This window comes from Oncorhynchus mykiss, chromosome 28 (genome assembly GCF_013265735.2).
Source record: "Oncorhynchus mykiss isolate Arlee chromosome 28, USDA_OmykA_1.1, whole genome shotgun sequence".
In the NCBI taxonomy this organism is placed as follows: domain Eukaryota; kingdom Metazoa; phylum Chordata; class Actinopteri; order Salmoniformes; family Salmonidae; genus Oncorhynchus; species Oncorhynchus mykiss.
The window spans coordinates 17,642,953-17,662,326 of NC_048592.1; the positions used below are offsets into that span (position 1 = coordinate 17,642,953).

General features: G+C 42.8%; 1 protein-coding gene across 7 annotated transcripts in view; it reads right to left on the bottom strand.

Annotated features, from left to right (window-relative positions):
- The window catches only part of LOC110508653 (histone-lysine N-methyltransferase 2C), a 138,344-nt gene that overhangs the window by 13,956 nt on the left and 105,014 nt on the right, over window positions 1–19,374 (bottom strand). For 6 of the 7 annotated variants that reach the window (XM_036966414.1, XM_036966417.1, XM_036966415.1 and 3 more), the window contains 14 exons: window positions 19,221–19,350; window positions 18,835–18,982; window positions 18,049–18,236; window positions 17,690–17,829; window positions 17,024–17,363; window positions 12,615–12,754; window positions 11,328–11,453; window positions 10,607–11,149; window positions 9,784–10,393; window positions 9,325–9,461; window positions 6,027–6,169; window positions 5,750–5,924; window positions 4,641–4,757; window positions 4,423–4,496 (listed from right to left, as the gene is read on the bottom strand). In XM_036966414.1, coding sequence (XP_036822309.1) covers window positions 4,423–4,496; window positions 4,641–4,757; window positions 5,750–5,924; window positions 6,027–6,169; window positions 9,325–9,461; window positions 9,784–10,393; window positions 10,607–11,149; window positions 11,328–11,453; window positions 12,615–12,754; window positions 17,024–17,363; window positions 17,690–17,829; window positions 18,049–18,236; window positions 18,835–18,982; window positions 19,221–19,350 — 3,011 coding nt within the window. The remainder of the gene's footprint in view (window positions 1–4,422; window positions 4,497–4,640; window positions 4,758–5,749; window positions 5,925–6,026; window positions 6,170–9,324; window positions 9,462–9,783; window positions 10,394–10,606; window positions 11,150–11,327; window positions 11,454–12,614; window positions 12,755–17,023; window positions 17,364–17,689; window positions 17,830–18,048; window positions 18,237–18,834; window positions 18,983–19,220; window positions 19,351–19,374) is intronic. The other variant, XM_036966412.1, reaches the window with a different exon arrangement.

Below are 19,374 nucleotides of genomic sequence, written 5' to 3' on the forward strand. Positions count from 1 at the left end.
GATAGATAGATAGATAGATAGATAGATAGATAGATAGATAGATAGATAGATAGATAGATAGATAGATAGATAGATAGATAGATAGATAGATAGATAGATAGATAGATAGATAGATAGATAGATAGATAGATAGATAGATAGATAGATAGATAGATAGATAGATAGATAGATAGATAGATAGATAGATAGATAGATAGATAGATAGATAGATAGATAGATAGATAGATAGATAGATAGATAGATAGATAGATAGATAGATAGATAGATAGATATAATTATATATATATAGATATAATTATATATAATATATATATATATATATATGATTATATATATATAATAGGACCAAAGTTATCTCCTGGTAGAATTGTATATATACACATTACGAACTGCTCTTTCCATGCCAGACTGACCAGGTGAAAGCTATGATCGTACTGATGTCACTTGTTAAATCCACTTCAATCATTGTAGATGAAGTTGAGGAGTCAGGTTAGGATTTTTAATCCTCGAGACAAATGAGACATGGATTGTGTATGTGAATATTGTGTAAGGTGAATAGGCAAGACAAAATATGTGCCTTGAACGGGATATGGTAGTAGGTGGAAAAAACGCACTAGAAGGCCATCCGATCTCAAAATGCAGTAAGGCAGTAGGTGGCAGACGGTTTGCGTCAAGAATTGCAACGCTGCTGGGTTTTTCACGCTCAACAGTTTCCAGTGTGTATCAAAAATGGTCCACTACCCAAAGGATATCCAGCCAACTTGCCAACTGTGAGAAGCATTGGAGCCAACATTGGCCAGCATCCCTGTGGAATGCTTTTGACACCTTGTAAAGTCTATGCCCCAACTAATTGAGATTGTTCTGAGGGTGGGGGTGCAACTCAATATTAGGAAGGAGTTCCTAATGTTTTGTACATTCAGTGATTTTTTTATGACTTCATCGGTGTTGCTTATTTTATAAAGTAATGTACAGCTGTGTCTATCGCTATACAGATACAGCTGGCCTCCTGGCCAGGGACTGGCACTGCGCTGCTGGTGATTATGGCTGTATGCGTCTGCAATGTCATAGCCTTGCCCTTGTATGTCAATTTTTCACAAAAAATACACTCATATTCCTGGAAATACAATTTCAAGTTTGGTACAGACAGTCCTCCTACGTATTTTCAGTCTTTTAGTTCTGTATCTATGGACGTGACCCAGTCGTTCTCTCTATGTTCCATTGCCATACTGATGGGCAAACTTCTTATCCCCTGCTTGCTTGCTAGCTAGCCAACTACGGCTAACTTACAGTCACATCAAAAAGTACAGCCAGAATAAGAGCAAAAGTCGCATTTGCATTTGTTTAAGATGTTTTCAAGTGACATTTATTTGCATACATCCATAACGATGACCTAATGAGGCACGATTTCGCCTGGCATAGAAAATGTGCTCACTCGCCAGGACGCTGTTGTTTAGAGGAGCTAGCCAAAAACACAGCTACAGTAACACAATCACTTCAAATTGAAGCTGGAAAGACTGCAAACTACAGTAGCTGCTCTTCGTTTCGTTCTACCTTTTTCCAATTGACATTTCTTTGTGTGTATATATATATATATATATATATATATATATATATATATATATATATATATATATATATACACACACACACAGTGCCTTGCGAAAGTATTCGGCCCCCTTGAACTTTGCGACCTTTTGCCACATTTCAGGCTTCAAACATAAAGATAGAAAACTGTATTTTTTTTGTGAAGAATCAACAACAAGTGGGACACAATCATGAAGTGGAACGACATTTATTGGATATTTCAAACTTTTTTAACAAATCCAAAACTGAAAAATTGGGCGTGCAAAATTATTCAGCCCCCTTAAGTTAATACTTTGTAGCGCCACCTTTTGCTGCGATTACAGCTGTAAGTCGCTTGGGGTATGTCTCTATCAGTTTTGCACATCGAGAGACTGAAATATTTTCCCATTCCTCCTTGCAAAACAGCTCGAGCTCAGTGAGGTTGGATGGAGAGCATTTGTGAACAGCAGTTTTCAGTTCTTTCCACAGATTCTCGATTGGATTCAGGTCTGGACTTTGACTTGGCCATTCTAACACCTGGATATGTTTATTTTTGAACCATTCCATTGTAGATGTTGCTTTATGTTTTGGATCATTGTCTTGTTGGAAGACAAATCTCCGTCCCAGTCTCAGGTCTTTTGCAGACTCCATCAGGTTTTCTTCCAGAATGGTCCTGTATTTGGCTCCATCCATCTTCCCATCAATTTTAACCATCTTCCCTGTCCCTGCTGAAGAAAAGCAGGCCCAAACCATGATGCTGCCACCACCATGTTTGACAGTGGGGATGGTGTGTTCAGCTGTGTTGCTTTTACGCCAAACATAACGTTTTGCATTGTTGCCAAAAAGTTCAATTTTGGTTTCATCTGACCAGAGCACCTTCTTCCACATGTTTGGTGTGTCTCCCAGGTGGCTTGTGGCAAACTTTAAACAACACTTTTTATGAATATCTTTAAGAAATGGCTTTCTTCTTGCCACTCTTCCATAAAGGCCAGATTTGTGCAATATACGACTGATTGTTGTCCTATGGACAGAGTCTCCCACCTCAGCTGTAGATCTCTGCAGTTCATCCAGAGTGATCATGGGCCTCTTGGCTGCATCTCTGATCAGTCTTCTCCTTGTATGAGCTGAAAGTTTAGAGGGACGGCCAGTTCTTGGTAGATTTGCAGTGGTCTGATACTCCTTCCATTTCAATATTATCGCTTGCACAGTGCTCCTTGGGATGTTTAAAGCTTGGGAAATGTTTTTCTATCCAAATCCGGCTTTAAACTTCTTCACAACAGTATCTCGGACCTGCCTGGTGTGTTCCTTGTTCTTCATGATGCTCTCTGCGCTTTTAACGGACCTCTGAGACTATCACAGTGCAGGTGCATTTATACGGAGACTTGATTACACACAGGTGGATTATATTTATCATCATTAGTCATTTAGGTCAACATTGGATCATTCAGAGATCCTCACTGAACTTCTGGAGAGAGTTTGCTGCACTGAAAGTAAAGGGGCTGAATAATTTTGCACGCCCAATCTTTCAGTTTTTGATTTGTTAAAAAAGTTTGAAATATCCAATAAATGTCGTTCCACTTCATGATTGTGTCCCACTTGTTGTTGATTCTTCACAAAAAAATACAGTTTTAGATCTTTATGTTTGAAGCCTGAAATGTGGCAAAAGGTCGCAAAGTTCAAGGGGGCCCGAATACTTTCGCAAGGCACTGTATGTATATATATATATATATATATGTATATATGTATATATATATATATATATATATGCATAAAAATGAAGCCAGCTGATTCATGATATTGACTGGTTGAGAAACACTGCCTGTCTGTCTCATCCTGACTCGTTCATTACTGTAGGACAGCTGGAGATCAAATTTGAATATTGAAACAATGTTGCAAATGTCAAAGAGACAGACAGCAAGGTTTATACAAATTACAAATCTCTGCTGTTGAAAACTAAATGTTAGTAGAAAAGAAATGTGAGATAATGTCAAGATGTTTTTTATAGTGAAGACCAAGTTTATAAACTGCTTGGCATTCAGGATTAGACCCACCCATTGTATAAAGTACTTTAATCATATGAATTCCCATATGTTCCAAAATAGGCCAGATATGAGCATTCTAGTTTATCAAAAGCTGTTTCTGCACCGAGAGATAAAACATCCCAAGGAGCTGTTGTTTGTGATGAAGCATTTAAGATATGTAATAGTCGATGGAGATTATACGAGGATAAATGCTTTTTAACAAACCCGCTTTGGTCCGTGTAAGTTTGGGTAAATCGAGATAAGATGACAACATTCAGGAAAACGGTTTAATATCTGTGTTTATAAAAGATAGGGGGCGATAATGAAAAGACTTGGTGGCATCCTTACCTTCTTTTTTAATAAAAGCGAAATTAGTGCCATGGTCACATCTCTGCTAAATTAACCTTTGTGAACGGCTGTATAAATCATTACAACCAATAGTGGACCTAATTGATTCAGAAATGTTGGATAGCATGAATTATGTGGTATTGTGTGTAGATTGATGAGGAAGAAAAACTAACTGAGCAATCTGGGGAGAAGGGCCTAGGTCAGGGAGGTGACAAAAAAGGTGCTTCAACAAAGTACTGAGTAAAGGGTCTGAATACTTATGTAAATGTGAACGTTTTTTTTTTGTGTGTGTGTAGATTGATGAGAGAAAAAAACAATAACGTAACAAAATGTGGAAAAAGTTGAGGGATCTGAATACTTTACGACTGTACTGTACATACTGAGCCCTGTGAATTATTGCAACCATCCTAACATTAAAGTGACAAATAAATCAGGTAAGGTTAGAATGTGAATCAGGTTGAATTTGACTACGTAAAATAATTATGCTTACCTTGCCAGACCTCCTGTCTGACTGGCATCAACAACACGTTCACTGTCGATGCGGAACATGAACACTCCACGATTCTGCAGAGGGAAAAGTAACCACTTAGACCAACAGTCATCACATGAGAGAATACAGCAAATTTATATTATTCAGCCTTCACAACACAGTAAGTACAGATACTAGAGCCTTAAGTAATTATTATTTTTTATTTTTAAGATTTGCACCTGAGATTTGTAAGTCCTTTGCTTCTTGATGGCCACCTCGTTACGGAGGACGGTTCCATTGTATTCAATCACCATGGTGTTCTTCTCTATGTCCCTGGCAGCATACAGACCCAGGCCCTGTGGACACAACCAGAAAATGTGTCTACAGTACGTTCAACAGTAAGAGTCCCTTTACTCTCATGCTGTCATTCTTCAGTCTTATATTCCCTCTGCTACTTAAGAACAGGAATGCAAGAGTGCAGAGTAGGGTTGGGCGGTATTCAGATTTTCATACTGTCATACAATTTCTATACCATACCGGGGTTTTCACACACAAAACTATAAGCCAACATGGATCTTGATCCAAGAGGGGATTGAATGTCTCTGCTGTGACCAAGAAGCTTGATCTTACCATCTAGCCACTTAGCTAACACGTTAGCAAAGCAAATGCATAGCTGGAGCCTTTGCTGGATATCATTTATTTGGCACATCTACAGTGCTGTGAAAAAGTATTTGCCCTATTTCTAATATTTGCATATTTTTGACACTTTATGTAAGCACATATTCAACAAACCCTAAAGTCCGATAGAAGGAACCAGAGTTTTCAAATAGAGTAATGTGATACTTACTTAATTAACAAAGTTATGCAACACCAAAATGGCTAAAAAGTAACACATTTCACGTTTTGGAATGGCCTATTCAAAGTTCAGACCTAACCCGACTTCATGCTTTAAAGAACCCACAAATAATCACTGAGTTAAAGCAATTCTGCATGGAACAATGGGCCAAAATTCCGCCACATTGATGTGAGAGACTAATCAACAACTACAGGAAGTGTTTGGTTGCAGTCATTGCAGCTAAAGGTGGAACAACCAGTTACTGAGTTTAGCACTGGGTGTTGCAGAACTTTGTTAATGAAATAAATATGGAACTGTTGTGTTATTTGTTCACTCAGGTTCACTTTATCTCATATTTGGTTTTGGTTGAAGGTCTAATTACATAGAGAGAATTTGAAAGGGGGAACATACTTTTCACAGCTCTTAACTTAGTTATAAGCAGTGGCGTAGCATGCACCCCCTCGCAGCCCAGGCCTAGTGCTGAAGTTAGAGGATCATGTCCCCTAGACCCACCTGGATCTTGGAAGCAGCGAGATAGACGTTGGCCCTCCACTCACTCTTCATCCAGCGGTACTGAGAGGACCTGTGGTGCACAGTGGGGGGCTTGGTGTAGGGGACACCTCCCTCCCCCTGGGCTGTGTTCTGGCACCTGGAGGTGGTACTGGTGTTTCTGGATACTGGCTGGGGCCTATAGGAGTGAATGTGTGTGTGTGTATTCTGTTATAAAGATAACTTGTGCTAAGTATATTACATCCACAGACTTGAAACAATGTTAATTCCTCCACAATACCTTATGACAACGGCAGTGAATGGGGAGCTGGTTTTGGGCATGGCGCGGGCGCTGCCAGAAGGGTTGAAGATCAGGGGCAGCTCCATCAGAGGGTTACGTCCGTAACGGAAGGTGTACCTGTCACAGGCCTCCACCCCTGGAAGCTGGAACACAACCAGCAGCACAGGGAAATGAGACTGGAACACTCCTTCTCACTTCAGTGTCTACAACAGACCGATTAATCGGCAGTTTTCATAACAATCGGTAATCTGCCTTTTTGGACGCCGATTATGGCCGATTACATTGCAATCCACAAGGAAACTGTGTGGCAGGTTGACCACCTGTTATGCGAGCGCAGCGTCAAAAGGACTTTGTGGCTGCAAGGAGCCAAGGTAAGTTGCTAGCTTGCATTAAACTAATCTTATAAAAACTATAAATCTTCACATAATCACTAGTTAACTACACATGGTGGATGACATTACTAGGTTAACTAGCTTGTCCTGTGCCTGTTAATTTATCATTGAATCACAGCCTACTTCAACTTCGCCAAACGGGTGATGATTTAACAAAAGCACAACGCCGAGAGAAAAAAAAGCCATCTTTGCACAATTGTACCTAAACATAAACATCAACGCCTTTCTTAAAATTAAGACAGAAGTATATATTTTTTAACCTGCATATTTAGTTAAAATAAATGCATGTTAGCAGGCAACATTAACTAGGGAAATTGTGTCACTTCTCTTGCGTTAGGGTATATGCAACAGTTTGGGCCGCCTGGCTCGTTACGAACTGTGAAGTAATTTGCCAGAATTTGACATAATTATAACATAACATTGAAGGTTGTGCAACGAAACAGCAATATTTAGACTTAGGGATGCCACCCGCTCAATAAAATATGTAACGGTTCCGTATTTCACTAAAATAATAAATGTTTTGTTTTCGAAATGATAGCTTCCAGATTTTACCATATTGATGACCAAGGGCTCGTATTTCTGTGTTTATTATATTATAATTAAGTCTATGATTTGATAGAGCAGTCTTACTGAGCAGTGGTAGGCAGCAGCAGGCTCGTAAGGATTCATTCAAATAGCACTTAACTGTGTTTGCCAGCAGCGCCTAGCAATGCTTTAGGCACAGCACTGTTTATGACTTCAAGCCTATCAACTCCTGAGATTAGGCTGGCAATACTAAAGTGCCTATAAGAACATCCAATAGTCAAAGGTACAGTTGAAGTCGGAAGTGTACATACACTTTAGCCAAATACATTTAAACTACATTTTTCACAATTCCTGACATTTAATCAGAGTAAAAATTCCCTGTCTTAGGTCAGTTAGGATCACCACTTTATTTTAAGAATGTGAAATGTCAGAATAATAGAGAGATTTATTTCAGCTTTTATTGCTTTCATCACATTCCCAGTGCCGTCAGAAGTTTACATACACTCAATTAGTATTCAGTAGCATTGCCTTTAAATTGTTTAACTTGTCCTAACCAACTTGCCAAAACTATAGTTTGATAACAAGAAGTTTGTGGAGTGGTTGAAAATCGAGTTAATGACTCCAACCTAGGTTTAACTTCTGACTTCAACTGTTATTAAAAACAAATGGTATAGAGATAAATAGTCAACGCATCATTATTCCTATAATAACCACAACCTAAAACTTCTTAACTCGGAATACTGAAGAACTGGGAATATTGAACTACCAGCTTTCAAATGTTCTCATATTCTGAGCAAGGAACTTAAACATTTGCTTTTTTACATGGCACATATTGCACTTTTACTTTCTTCTCCAACACTTTGTTTTTGCATTATTTAAAACAAATTGAACATGTTTCATTATTTATTTGAGACTAAATTGATTTTATTTATGTATTATATTAAGTTCAAATAAAATTGTTCATTGTTCATTCAGTATTGTTGTAATTGTCAAATATATATATATATATATATATAAGAACTATTATATAGTTTATATTTATATATAAAATAGTCAGATTAATCGGTATCGGCTTATTTTGGTCCTCCAATAATCAGTATCGCCGTTGAAAAATCATAATCGGTCGACCTTTAGTCTACAATATATACACTGAACAAAAATATAAAATGCAACAATTTAAAATATTTTACTGAGTTAGAGTTCATTAAAGAAAATAAGCACATTTAAAAACATGTATTAGACCCTAATCTATGGATTTCACATGACTGGCAATATATATATATGCATCTGTTGGTCACAGGTACCTAAACAAAAAAGGTAGGGGCATGGATCAGATCACCAGTTAGTATCTGGTGTAACCACCATTTGCTTCATGCAGCGCAACATCTCTTTCGCATAGAGTTGATCAGGCTGTTGATTGTGGCCTGTGGAACGTTGTCCCAGTCCTCTTCAATGGCTGTGATGCTGGATATTGGCGCGAACTGGAACATGCTGTCATACAAGTCAATCCAGAGCATCCCAAACATGTCTGGTGAGTATGCAGGCCATGGAAGAACCTGGACATTTTCAGCTTCCAGGAATTGTGGCTAGATCCATGTGACATGTGGCCGTGTGAGGTGATGGCGGCGGATGAACGGCACAACAATGGGCCTCAGGACCTTATCACGGTGTCTGTGTGCATTCAAATAGCCATCGATAAAATGCAATTGGATTTGTTGTCTGTAGCTTATGGTCTGCCCATACAATAACCCTACTGCCACCATGGGGCACTCGGTTTACATCAGCAAACCACTCGCCCACACAACACCACGCAAGTGGTCTGCGGTTGAAAGGCCGGTTGGATGTATTGCAAAATTCTCTAAAACGAAGTTGGAGTGGGCTTATGGTAGAGAAAATAACATTCAATTATCTGGCAACAGCTCTGGTGGACATTCCTGCAGTCAGCATGCCAATTGCTCGCTCCCTCAAAACTTGAGACACCTGTGGCATTGTGTTGTGTGACAAAACTGTACATTTTAGAGTTGCCTTTTATTGTGCCCAGCACAAGGTGAACCTGTGTAATGATCATGCTGTTTAATCAGTTTCTTGATATGCCACACCTGCCAGCTGGATGGGTTATCTGGCCAAACAAATCTGAGCACAATATTTGAGAGAAATAAGCTTTTTGTGCGCATGTAAAATTATTGTATTTCAGCTCATGAAACATGGGACCAACACTTAAATGTGTTGTTTACATTTTTGTTCAGTGTAGTATTGTGTGAGCATTAACAGTCGCTCATCTGAATAGGTAGCTTTAGACATCTATAGAATCATTTGAGCATTGATCATTTAGAATAAATCGGAATTGTTTGAATTTAATACAACAGAGAACAGATACAAACCGATTCAGTGATCTTGGTGACTGCAGAGACAGTGAGTCCAAACAGGTCCTCTCCCTTCAGATAGACAGGGAAGAGTTTCAGAGTTCCTATTTCAGTCCTCTTGTCAGCAACGGGTCCCAGGACCTTATCCCACACTCCTGAAAAGACAGGAAAACAGCAGGGTTATGTATCATAATATATTATAGGGACTCCTACAGAACACATTTACAATAGTAAAAGAGAATCTGAAAAGCAAACTGAACAAGACATCCTAGTCCAAGCCAACCCAGATACATGAATGGTAGAGGCTACAGCCATAAACAAGGCTAAATCTAAGCATGTCATAAAACCAATCTAGCTAGCCACCTTACTAGACAAGCATAATCTAAACCAGCCCTAAAACAAAACATTTAGCCCAGCCCACCTTTAATAGACAAGCCTAATCTAAATGAGCCCCAACACAAATCCATCCCAGCCCACCTTTGGCAGTGGAGTCAGTGAGGACCAGGTCCTTGTATCCCTGCTCGACGACGCGGACGCGGAACTCCGGCTGCTCCTCCCTCTCCTCCACAGAGCACAGGTAGCGGCAGCGGCGGTTGCCATGGCGCATGCTCCAGTAGATGCGGCAGGCCTCGTAGCCCACGGGGAAGATAGCGGAGGTCGAGTGGAAGGCGGCCATCTGGGACGGGGTGAGCTGACCCACGGCGTGGAGCACCAAGCTGCCCACTCTGAAGGTGTAGCCCAGCTCGGGCTGCTGCACGGCGCTGGCCATCTGCCTCACCTCATCCCTCTGGACGTAGACGCGGCGAAACACCGCGAAGCAGCGCAGCTCGTGCTCCAGGACGAGGCCAGAGCCACCGTGGGCAGAGCCAGAGCCTCTGGGCCTGTGGGCGTGGCACAGCATGGTCTTGTCCTTGAAGAAGGTACAGTGTGCCTGCAGGGCGCAGGTGAAGTGGTAGATGTTGGTGCAGCGCAGGCGGTGGCAGCCGCTGGTGGCGCCCATCTGTTGGCAGTAGGCACAGCGGACCGCTGAACCCCGTCGCAGCGCAAGCTCCACGTTGATCAGGGCGCCTGCCTGCGTCTCGTACACCTGCACAACAAAACAATGTTAATAATACACACACAACACAACTTTAATAAAAGGGTCACAATTGTAGTGGTTGGTATGGCAGTTAAGATCTGAAACCAGCAGTCTTCCCCCATTTAGCCAGCCCCCCCACTTATTTATTTATTTACGACCGACCGAGGACATGAACCTTGCGGTTACCAGTCCACCACCTCACTTGACTTCTGGGCTACCTACCTCGGTGGACCACAGGGCACAGTTGAGGTGCACCCACGCGTCCAGGTCCATGTTGAGGAGGCGAGCAGGGCCGTCGGTGACCCCGTCCCCTAGTTGGTGACAGAAGCAGCAGCGGCGCTGGTCCCTGAGACTGGCCCCGGGGCGGAGAGACGCTCCCAGCTTCCTCAACAGCTCGTCTATCTGGTTCTCGTCAGGGAGCTGGGAGCTTCCTCTAGGCACCACCACCTGTACTGTCCACTTCCTCCAGCGGAGACCCTTGTGTCTCTTCCCCTGGTGCCAGCCCTCCTGTTGAGCCCTGGGGCCCCGCGCCTTCAGTTTCACAGTCACTTTGATGGTGTCTGACTTGACATCTGTCTTAGGGGTCTTAGGGGTGTCACTGGCTGGGGGGAAAGGAATGGGTGGGGTAGAGGGAGGGGACTGCTTGGGCTGGAGCTGGGCCAGACAGTGGACATCCAGAGAGGACATGTTGTTGCTGTACTGGTGGTGGGCTTTAGACAGGCTCTCTTTCTGGTCTGAGTCTGGAGACAGGAGGGCCACCGAGTCCTGCAGAAGACATGAATGACAATAATTTTATGTCCTGCAGCAAATAATAAAAGTTTACCATTTATATTTGACACACCGGTAGAAAAACTAGATACAACAAGTACTGTATACAGATTACCTACACTGGTCGATAAAGTAAAAAAATAAATTGCCTCCGGGAATCAACAGAAACACAAACCTTAGTATCTGTAGTATTTCTGGCCTGTGAGGAGGAAGAGGAGGAGGTGGAGGCAGAGTAGAGGAGGAAGCAGCTGTGGCTGCAGAATACCAAGTTCCCCTCGGAACGCAACAGACCTTCCTGTTCCTGAAGAGAGAAGAAAGGCATGTCAGGAGACGGAGTGAGGAAGAGAGAATGAGATAATAATAATACATTATATTTATCCACACTTCAGGGACACAGAGCTACTTTACAATTGTAGGAAGAAGAGAGAAAGAAAGGGATATTTTTTTAATTTTTTTTTTAGATTTTGGCAATGAAACCCTTTATCTAGCCTACTTCCCCAGCGTCAGATGAACTTGTGGATACCATTTTTATGTATCTGCGTCTAGTATGAAGGAAATTAGATGTAATTTCACGAGCAATTGTTATGCAAGTTAGCAACTTCCTTCAAACTATACGCAGAGATATAAAAATGGTATCTACGAGTTTATCTGACTGGGGAAGTAGATAAAGGAACTCACTGCCAAAATCCAGAACTATTCCTTTAAGCTCATAATCAAAGTGAGACATCAAAGGTCAAATCAATTTCTATACATAAACCATTATCGATACTAAAAGGGGTTATTAAATCATCAAACAGCTCCAATATTCAGATTAAGCAGGGTTTAACCATTTGTGAACTCCCCAGACTGCAGTCTAAGGGCATGCTACCTCTTAACCCACTAATTGCACTGAGATAGATTTCACTACAATGGGGGGAAGGGGGGATTAGCATAATTAGAAGCTCTACAGTACGTGTGTGTGTATGGACATAATGTTCTTGGATGTGTGTGTGTGTTTGCATTCATGCTTGTGTGTGTGTGTGTGTGTGTGTGTGTGTGTGTGCCTAAGGGCATAATGTGGATTAATCTACCGTTTGAAGTGAGGTCTGAGTCTCTAGTCATGGCCTGTCTGTGCTCTCCTGCCCCCTGGGGGGGGGGGGGGGAGACAGACTAACGCAACAGTAATCCATGGCTGACTGGTGGAAAGGAGAGCTTTTACTGGGTTGGCCAAGAAGATAGTTAACCAATTCATATAGATCATAGCTTGATTGGGTCAGATCCAACAAGGTAATTGATCAAATGATCTTTTTTGACAGATCATGTGGACCATTAGATTGATATAGAGACGATTATCTGATGTGGATCGCCACAAGATTGATGTTTCTATGTATCGCAATAGACAACAGTCTTTGCAACGTATGGAGTTCAGCGTGATAAACACGTAGCACAACTTGACCACATGAAAGCGCTGGCCGTACGTTACCTGTTTGTGCACTGGAAGGTCTTTAATTGACTTGCAGACTCCATTTCCCAGCACCACCACCTTGCAATGACAGCACCACTGGGGCTTGGAGCCTGGGCTGCCGGGGTCTTTCTGATGGGCGCCTCTGACTGCAGCTGGACCTGACGCACAGCAACAGTACTCAAATAAGACACAGCTCCTACAACAGTAGATGCTTGAACAGGCCAGAGCAGCACAGCATGGCTTAGCTCAGCTCTATTATACTGAATAAAAACATTAAAAATGCAACATGCAACAATTTCAAAATATTTTACCGGGTTACAGTTCATTTGAGGAAATCATTCAGTTGAAATAAATGCATTAGGCCCTAATCTATGGATTTCACATGACTGGGAATAAAGATATGCATATGTTGGTCACAGATACCTTAAAAACAAAATGGGCTATGGATCTGTTCACGGTATTTCTTTGCATTCAAATTGCCATCAATACAAAGGAAATTATGCTCGTTGTCTATAGCTTATGCTTGCCCATACCATAATCCCACCACCACCTTGGGACACTCTGTTCACAACTTTGACATTGGCAAATTGCTCACCCACACAACGCCATGCAAGTGGTCTGCGGTTGTGTGGCCGGTTGGACGTATTGCCAAATTCTCTAAAACGTAGTTGGAGGCAGCTTATGGGAATGAAATAAACATTACATTCTCTGGCAACAGCTCTGGTGGACATTCCTGCAGTCAGCATGCCAATTGCACACTCCCTCAAAACTTGAGACATCTGTGGCATTGTGTTATGTGACAAAACTGCACATTTTAGAGTGGCCTTTTATTGTCCACAGCACAAGGTGCACCTGTGTAATGATCACACTGTTGAATCAGCTTCTTGATATGCCACACCTGTCAAGTGGATGGATTATCTTGGCAAAAGAGAAATGCTCACTAACAGGGATGTAATTTGTGTACAAAATTTGAAAGAAATAAGCTTTTTGCGCATATGGAACATTTCAGGGATAATTTGTTGCATTCATATATTTGTTTCCCTTACGGAGGAGGAATAGGTTTATTACGTCAAATAAATGAGGGGCGCTCTGCTGCGGTCTTGTTTTGGACAAGCTATACATTTTAAGCACCTGATTTTTTACAAACATTTTAGAAGGCAGCTCTTCACAACAGTTTAGAAGGCATCTCGTCACAACAGTTTAGAAGGCAGCTCGTCACAACAGTTTAGAAGGCAGCTCGTCACAACAGTTTAGAAGGCAGCTCGTCACAACAGTTTAGAAGGCAGCTCGTCACAACAGTTTAGAAGGCAGCTCGTCACAACAGTTTAGAAGGCAGCTCGTCACAACAGTTTAGAAGGCAGCTCGTCACAACATTTTAGAAGGCAGCTCGTCACTACAGTTTAGAAGGCAGCTCGTCACTACAGTTTAGAAGGCAGCTCGTCACTACAGTTTAGAAGGCAGCTCGTCACTACATTTTAGAAGGCAGCTCGTCACTACATTTTAGAAGGCAGCTCGTCACAACAGTTTAGAAGGCAGCTCGTCACTACAGTTTAGAAGGCAGCTCGTCACTACAGTTTAGAAGGCAGCTCGTCACTACAGTTTAGAAGGCAGCTCGTCACTACATTTTAGAAGGCAGCTCGTCACTACATTTTAGAAGGCAGCTCGTCACAACAGTTTAGAAGGCAGCTCGTCACAACAGTTTAGAAGACAGCTCGTCACTACAGTTTAGAAGGCAGCTCGTCACAACAGTTTAGAAGGCAGCTCGTCACAACAGTTTAGACGGCAGCTCGTCACTACAGTTTAGAAGGCAGCTCGTCACAACAGTTTAGAAGGCAGCTGGTCACTACATTTTAGAAGGCAGCTCGTCACTACATTTTAGAAGGCAGCTCGTCACTACATTTTAGAAGGCAGCTCGTCACAACAGTTTAGAAGGCAGCTCGTCACTACAGTTTAGAAGGCAGCTCGTCACTACAGTTTAGAAGGCAGCTCGTCACAACAGTTTAGAAGGCAGCTCGTCACAACAGTTTAGAAGGCAGCTCGTCACAACATTTTAGAAAGCAGCTCGTCACTACAGTTTAGAAGGCAGCTCGTCACTACAGTTTAGAAGGCAGCTCGTCACTACATTTTAGAAGGCAGCTCGTCACTACATTTTAGAAGGCAGCTCGTCACAACAGTTTAGAAGGCAGCTCGTCACAACAGTTTAGAAGGCAGCTCGTCACTACAGTTTAGAAGGCAGCTCGTCACAACAGTTTAGAAGGCAGCTCGTCACAACAGTTTAGAAGACAGCTTGTCACTACAGTTTAGAAGGCAGCTCGTCACAACAGTTTAGAAGGCAGCTCGTCACAACAGTTTAGAAGGCAGCTCGTCACTACATTTTAGAAGGCAGCTCGTCACTACGTTTTAGAAGGCAGCTCGTCACTACAGTTTAGAAGGCAGCTCGTCACAACAGTTTAGAAGGCAGCTCGTCACAACATTTTAGAAAGCAGCTCGTCACTACAGTTTAGAAGGCAGCTCGTCACTACAGTTTAGAAGGCAGCTCGTCACTACATTTTAGAAGGCAGCTCGTCACTACATTTTAGAAGGCAGCTCGTCACTACATTTTAGAAGGCAGCTCGTCACAACAGTTTAGAAGGCAGCTCGTCACTACAGTTTAGAAGGCAGCTCGTCACAACAGTTTAGAAGGCAGCTCGTCACAACAGTTTAGAAGACAGCTTGTCACTACAGTTTAGAAGGCAGCTCGTCACAACAGTTTAGAAGGCAGCTCGTCACAACAGTTTAGAAGGCAGCTCGTCACTACATTTTAGAAGGCAGCTCGTCACTACGTTTTAGAAGGCAGCTCGTCACTACAGTTTAGAAGGCAGCTCGTCACAACAGTTTAGAAGGCAGCTCGTCACAACATTTTAGAAAGCAGCTCGTCACTACATTTTAGAAGGCAGCTCGTCACTACATTTTAGAAGGCAGCTCGTCACTACAGTTTAGAAGGCAGCTCGTCACTACAGTTTAGAAGGCAGCTCGTCACTACATTTTAGAAGGCAGTTCGTCACTACAGTTTAGAAGGCAGGTCGTCACTACAGTTTAGAAGGCAGCTCGTCACAACAGTTTAGAAGGCAGCTCGTCATAACAGTTTAGAAGGCAGCTCGTCACTACATTTTAGAAGGCAGCTCGTCATAACATTTTAGAAGGCAGCTCGTCACTACATTTTAGAAGGCAGCTCGTCACTACATTTTAGAAGGCAGCTCGTCATAACAGTTTAGAAGGCAGCTCGTCACTACATTTTAGAAGGCAGCTCGTCACTACATTTTAGAAGGCAGCTCGTCATAACAGTTTAGAAGGCAGCTCGTCACTACATTTTAGAAGGCAGCTCGTCATAACAGTTTAGAAGGCAGCTCGTCACTACATTTTAGAAGGCAGCTCGTCACTACATTTTAGAAGGCAGCTCGTCACTACAGTTTAGAAGGCAGCTCGTCACTACAGTTTAGAAGGCAGCTCATCATAACATTTTAGAAGGCAGCTCGTCACTACAGTTTAGAAGGCAGCTTGTCACTACAGTTTAGAAGGCAGCTCGTCACTACATTTTAGAAGGCAGCTCGTCACTACAGTTTAGAAGGCAGCTCGTCATAACAGTTTAGAAGGCAGCTCGTCACTACATTTTAGAAGGCAGCTCGTCACTACATTTTAGAAGGCAGCTCGTCAACAGTTTAGAAGGCAGCTCGTCACAACATTTTAGAAGGCAGCTCGTCATACTTTGATGCTAATTGTCTTAGATGAACCATACAATTGGTCAGGAGGTAAACAGCTCCTAATTATAAGCCCGCCAAGACAATTAACACCAGGGGTGTCCATTTTCCTGTTCATCTGGCTGTTTGTATCTATGACTCTAGGCAAACTGACCACATTCATTAAGCCCGTGTTCTGACACTGACAGCAGCACTAAGCAGGTACGTGTGTGTGTGTGTGCTAGTGAGGTCGGGCCCAAGGAAGGATGATTAGTCAATTTTATTAGCTGTGCGGATCGTTGTGTGAGATCAATATGGACAGCCCTCACTTCCTGGTGGGCCAGATACACACAGCCTTTAGGCTGCAGACAGAAGGATAATGATGCACTGGATGAAGAAACGGACCATTTGTAAACATTGTTAAAAGAGGCTAAGTATGCCGATGGACGATGAGTGGGAAAACAATTAGATAGAGATGGATTTGTTGTCTTGTGCACTTCTAGGTGCAGTGACGTCGTGTTTAAAAAAAACAATATATTATTCATATCAGAAAAATAAGTCTAAAAACAAACAAATTGGTCTGGATGGACATGAATTTCGTCAGTGTCTCATTTCAAGACGAGCGCACAAGAGCAGAAACATCTCCCCTGTTATGTCAGTATTTGAACATAAGGGGGCGATAAGGTGCAGGGATGTAGCTCAGTCTCTCACCTGGTCCGTCAGAATGGAAGCGGATGTGCTGCTGCGGATGTCCCTGCTGCTGTTGCATCATCATCCCCTGCTGTGGTCCTCCACCTCCACGGGACCTAATGAGCTGGCCTGGGGCTCCTTGAGGGTGCGGGCCCCCCATGTCCCCAGCACCACCACGGCCCGGGTATATCATTGGGGCGCCCGACCGCCGGTGCTCAAGATCTCCCTGGGGGCCCCCCCTCAGGCCGCTGAGCATGGCCAGGGGCCCCCTATCTGGGCCAGGGGGGCTGCTGACCTCATAGCTGCTGGGGATCTTCACACACAGCAGATCTGAGATGGCTGCTACCACACCAGTGACATTCTGGGAGGGGGAAAAACAATGTCGTAAAAATGTATGTAACAACTATTGCCACTCAAAAGCCAATGGCAGAGATGGAGAGCAGTGCATGACTGGCAGACAAAGAATTGGCTTCAGCTCCTACAATTAAGCCAGGTGAGATTTGAATCCAAACATATCACAACAGTAGTGAAAGAACTGAGGTGCATTTGAGAGGAAAAAAAGGGAATAAAACTACTCCACGAACTACATTGTTCAAGCGCTTAAATAAAAATAAAATGATCTAAACCATTTCCCCCATGGTGACATTATCTGAGAGCAGGAGGAACTGAAGCCAACAGAACCCTCACCTCTGCGGCAGCTGGTCTCAGGGTGATGGCTACAGACACCAGGCCTGGCTTAGCGTCGTTAGATGCTGGGCCAAAATGGGAGCCGAAGAACATCCCAGAAGGCTCCGTCTTGAGCTCAGTCTTCAGCCTAACCGCTAACCCTACAAGAAAAGTAATAGACACACCCGGAAAAATATTTGAAAGGATATTTCATTAATACTTAGTCCTGTCATTGATACTGTAAAGCAGTTTGTGACAACGTAATGTAAACAGGGCTTTATATATAACCTGATTGATGATGGAGTACATATAGTAGTTAGAAAGGCACATATTTCTGTTTCCAGTTTATTTCCAGTTTAAACAAATGACCAACATGTTACCTTTCCCCCAGGGTGCTGGGAGCATGGGGAGGACGGGGGAGAGACAGGGGGACCGAGGCTCCTGCTTCACCAATGACAAGTTTGGGTAGCGACTGATCTCCATGCCAACCACACTTTCAGGAGACGAGGACGGGACGAAACTGTCTGGTGTGTCCCGATCCTTACAATGCTCTTGTCCCAGCCTGTTGCTGTAAAGGGGGGGGGTTGAGATAAAAATTTGTTAGGATTTACACAAAAAATCATTGCATTCACAATTCTAAATTGTCTTCATCAGGATTTCCTAAACTGAGAACATTGTGAAGAGATCGTTTTGGAGTCTGAAAGCTTGTATGGTATATCTACAGCCTAGTCAGAGTACCCAGATAAAGGAAAATGCATGTTTTTTTGACGAATAACCTATTTTCACAAAAATATCATTACATTAACAACTGAAATTGTTTTGAGGCTTCCCTAAGGTGAGAACATTGTGTAGAAATTGTTGTGGAATCTGTGAAAGCTTGTATCTACAGCTTTAGTCTGAGTATCCAGATAGAGGATAATGCATGTTTTTAGACAAATACCAGTATACAATTTGTGTCTACTGTCTATGAAGTGCAATTCAATTGAATCTTTATTGTCCCAGTAGGGAAAATCATTCTGTGGCCAAGTATTTACAGAATATACTCTACTCACAATGATAAGTTTATAAGGTAATATGGCGTCTTTAAGACTGATGTAAAGCATGCAAGCATAACCAAAGACATCACTTCTATTTTCTTTGTTCTGGGGAGCAGAGGCCTTCCTTACCTGAGTTCCTCCTGGTTGTTGTGAGGGGGCGTGGGGAGGGAGGCAGGCACATCCACAGTTTTAGGTCCCTGAGCGATGGCCCGGGCCAGCAGGTCCTCCTCAGTCCTGAATGGGACATGGAGCGGCTTGGGGACCAGACCTTTAGACACTTGAAGAGGAACATATGAATGAGACATTCAGATTGTATTTCTATGGTTAGGACCAATAACTTCACATTAATGTAAATGTTTGTTCTAGGAGTTAGGCTTTATGTCTACGGGAATGTCTGCTCTAGGAATGCTTTGTCTAGGGTCCTAACAGCAATACACAGCATGACACTACACATGAGAAACACAGGAATATGCCATTAAACCCTAGTCACCCCTGAACCCTGTCCCAGTACTCACCCATAGCAGCAGCTTTGCTGGCCAGTTCTTCTGTAGTGGCAAAGCCATTGATCATCTTCTGTCGGTTCACAGGTGGAGGAGTCGGAGGAAGGGAAGCCGGCGGGGTGGGGGGGTTGCTCAGATTGTTCTGCTTTGAATAAACAACCCAAGGAAT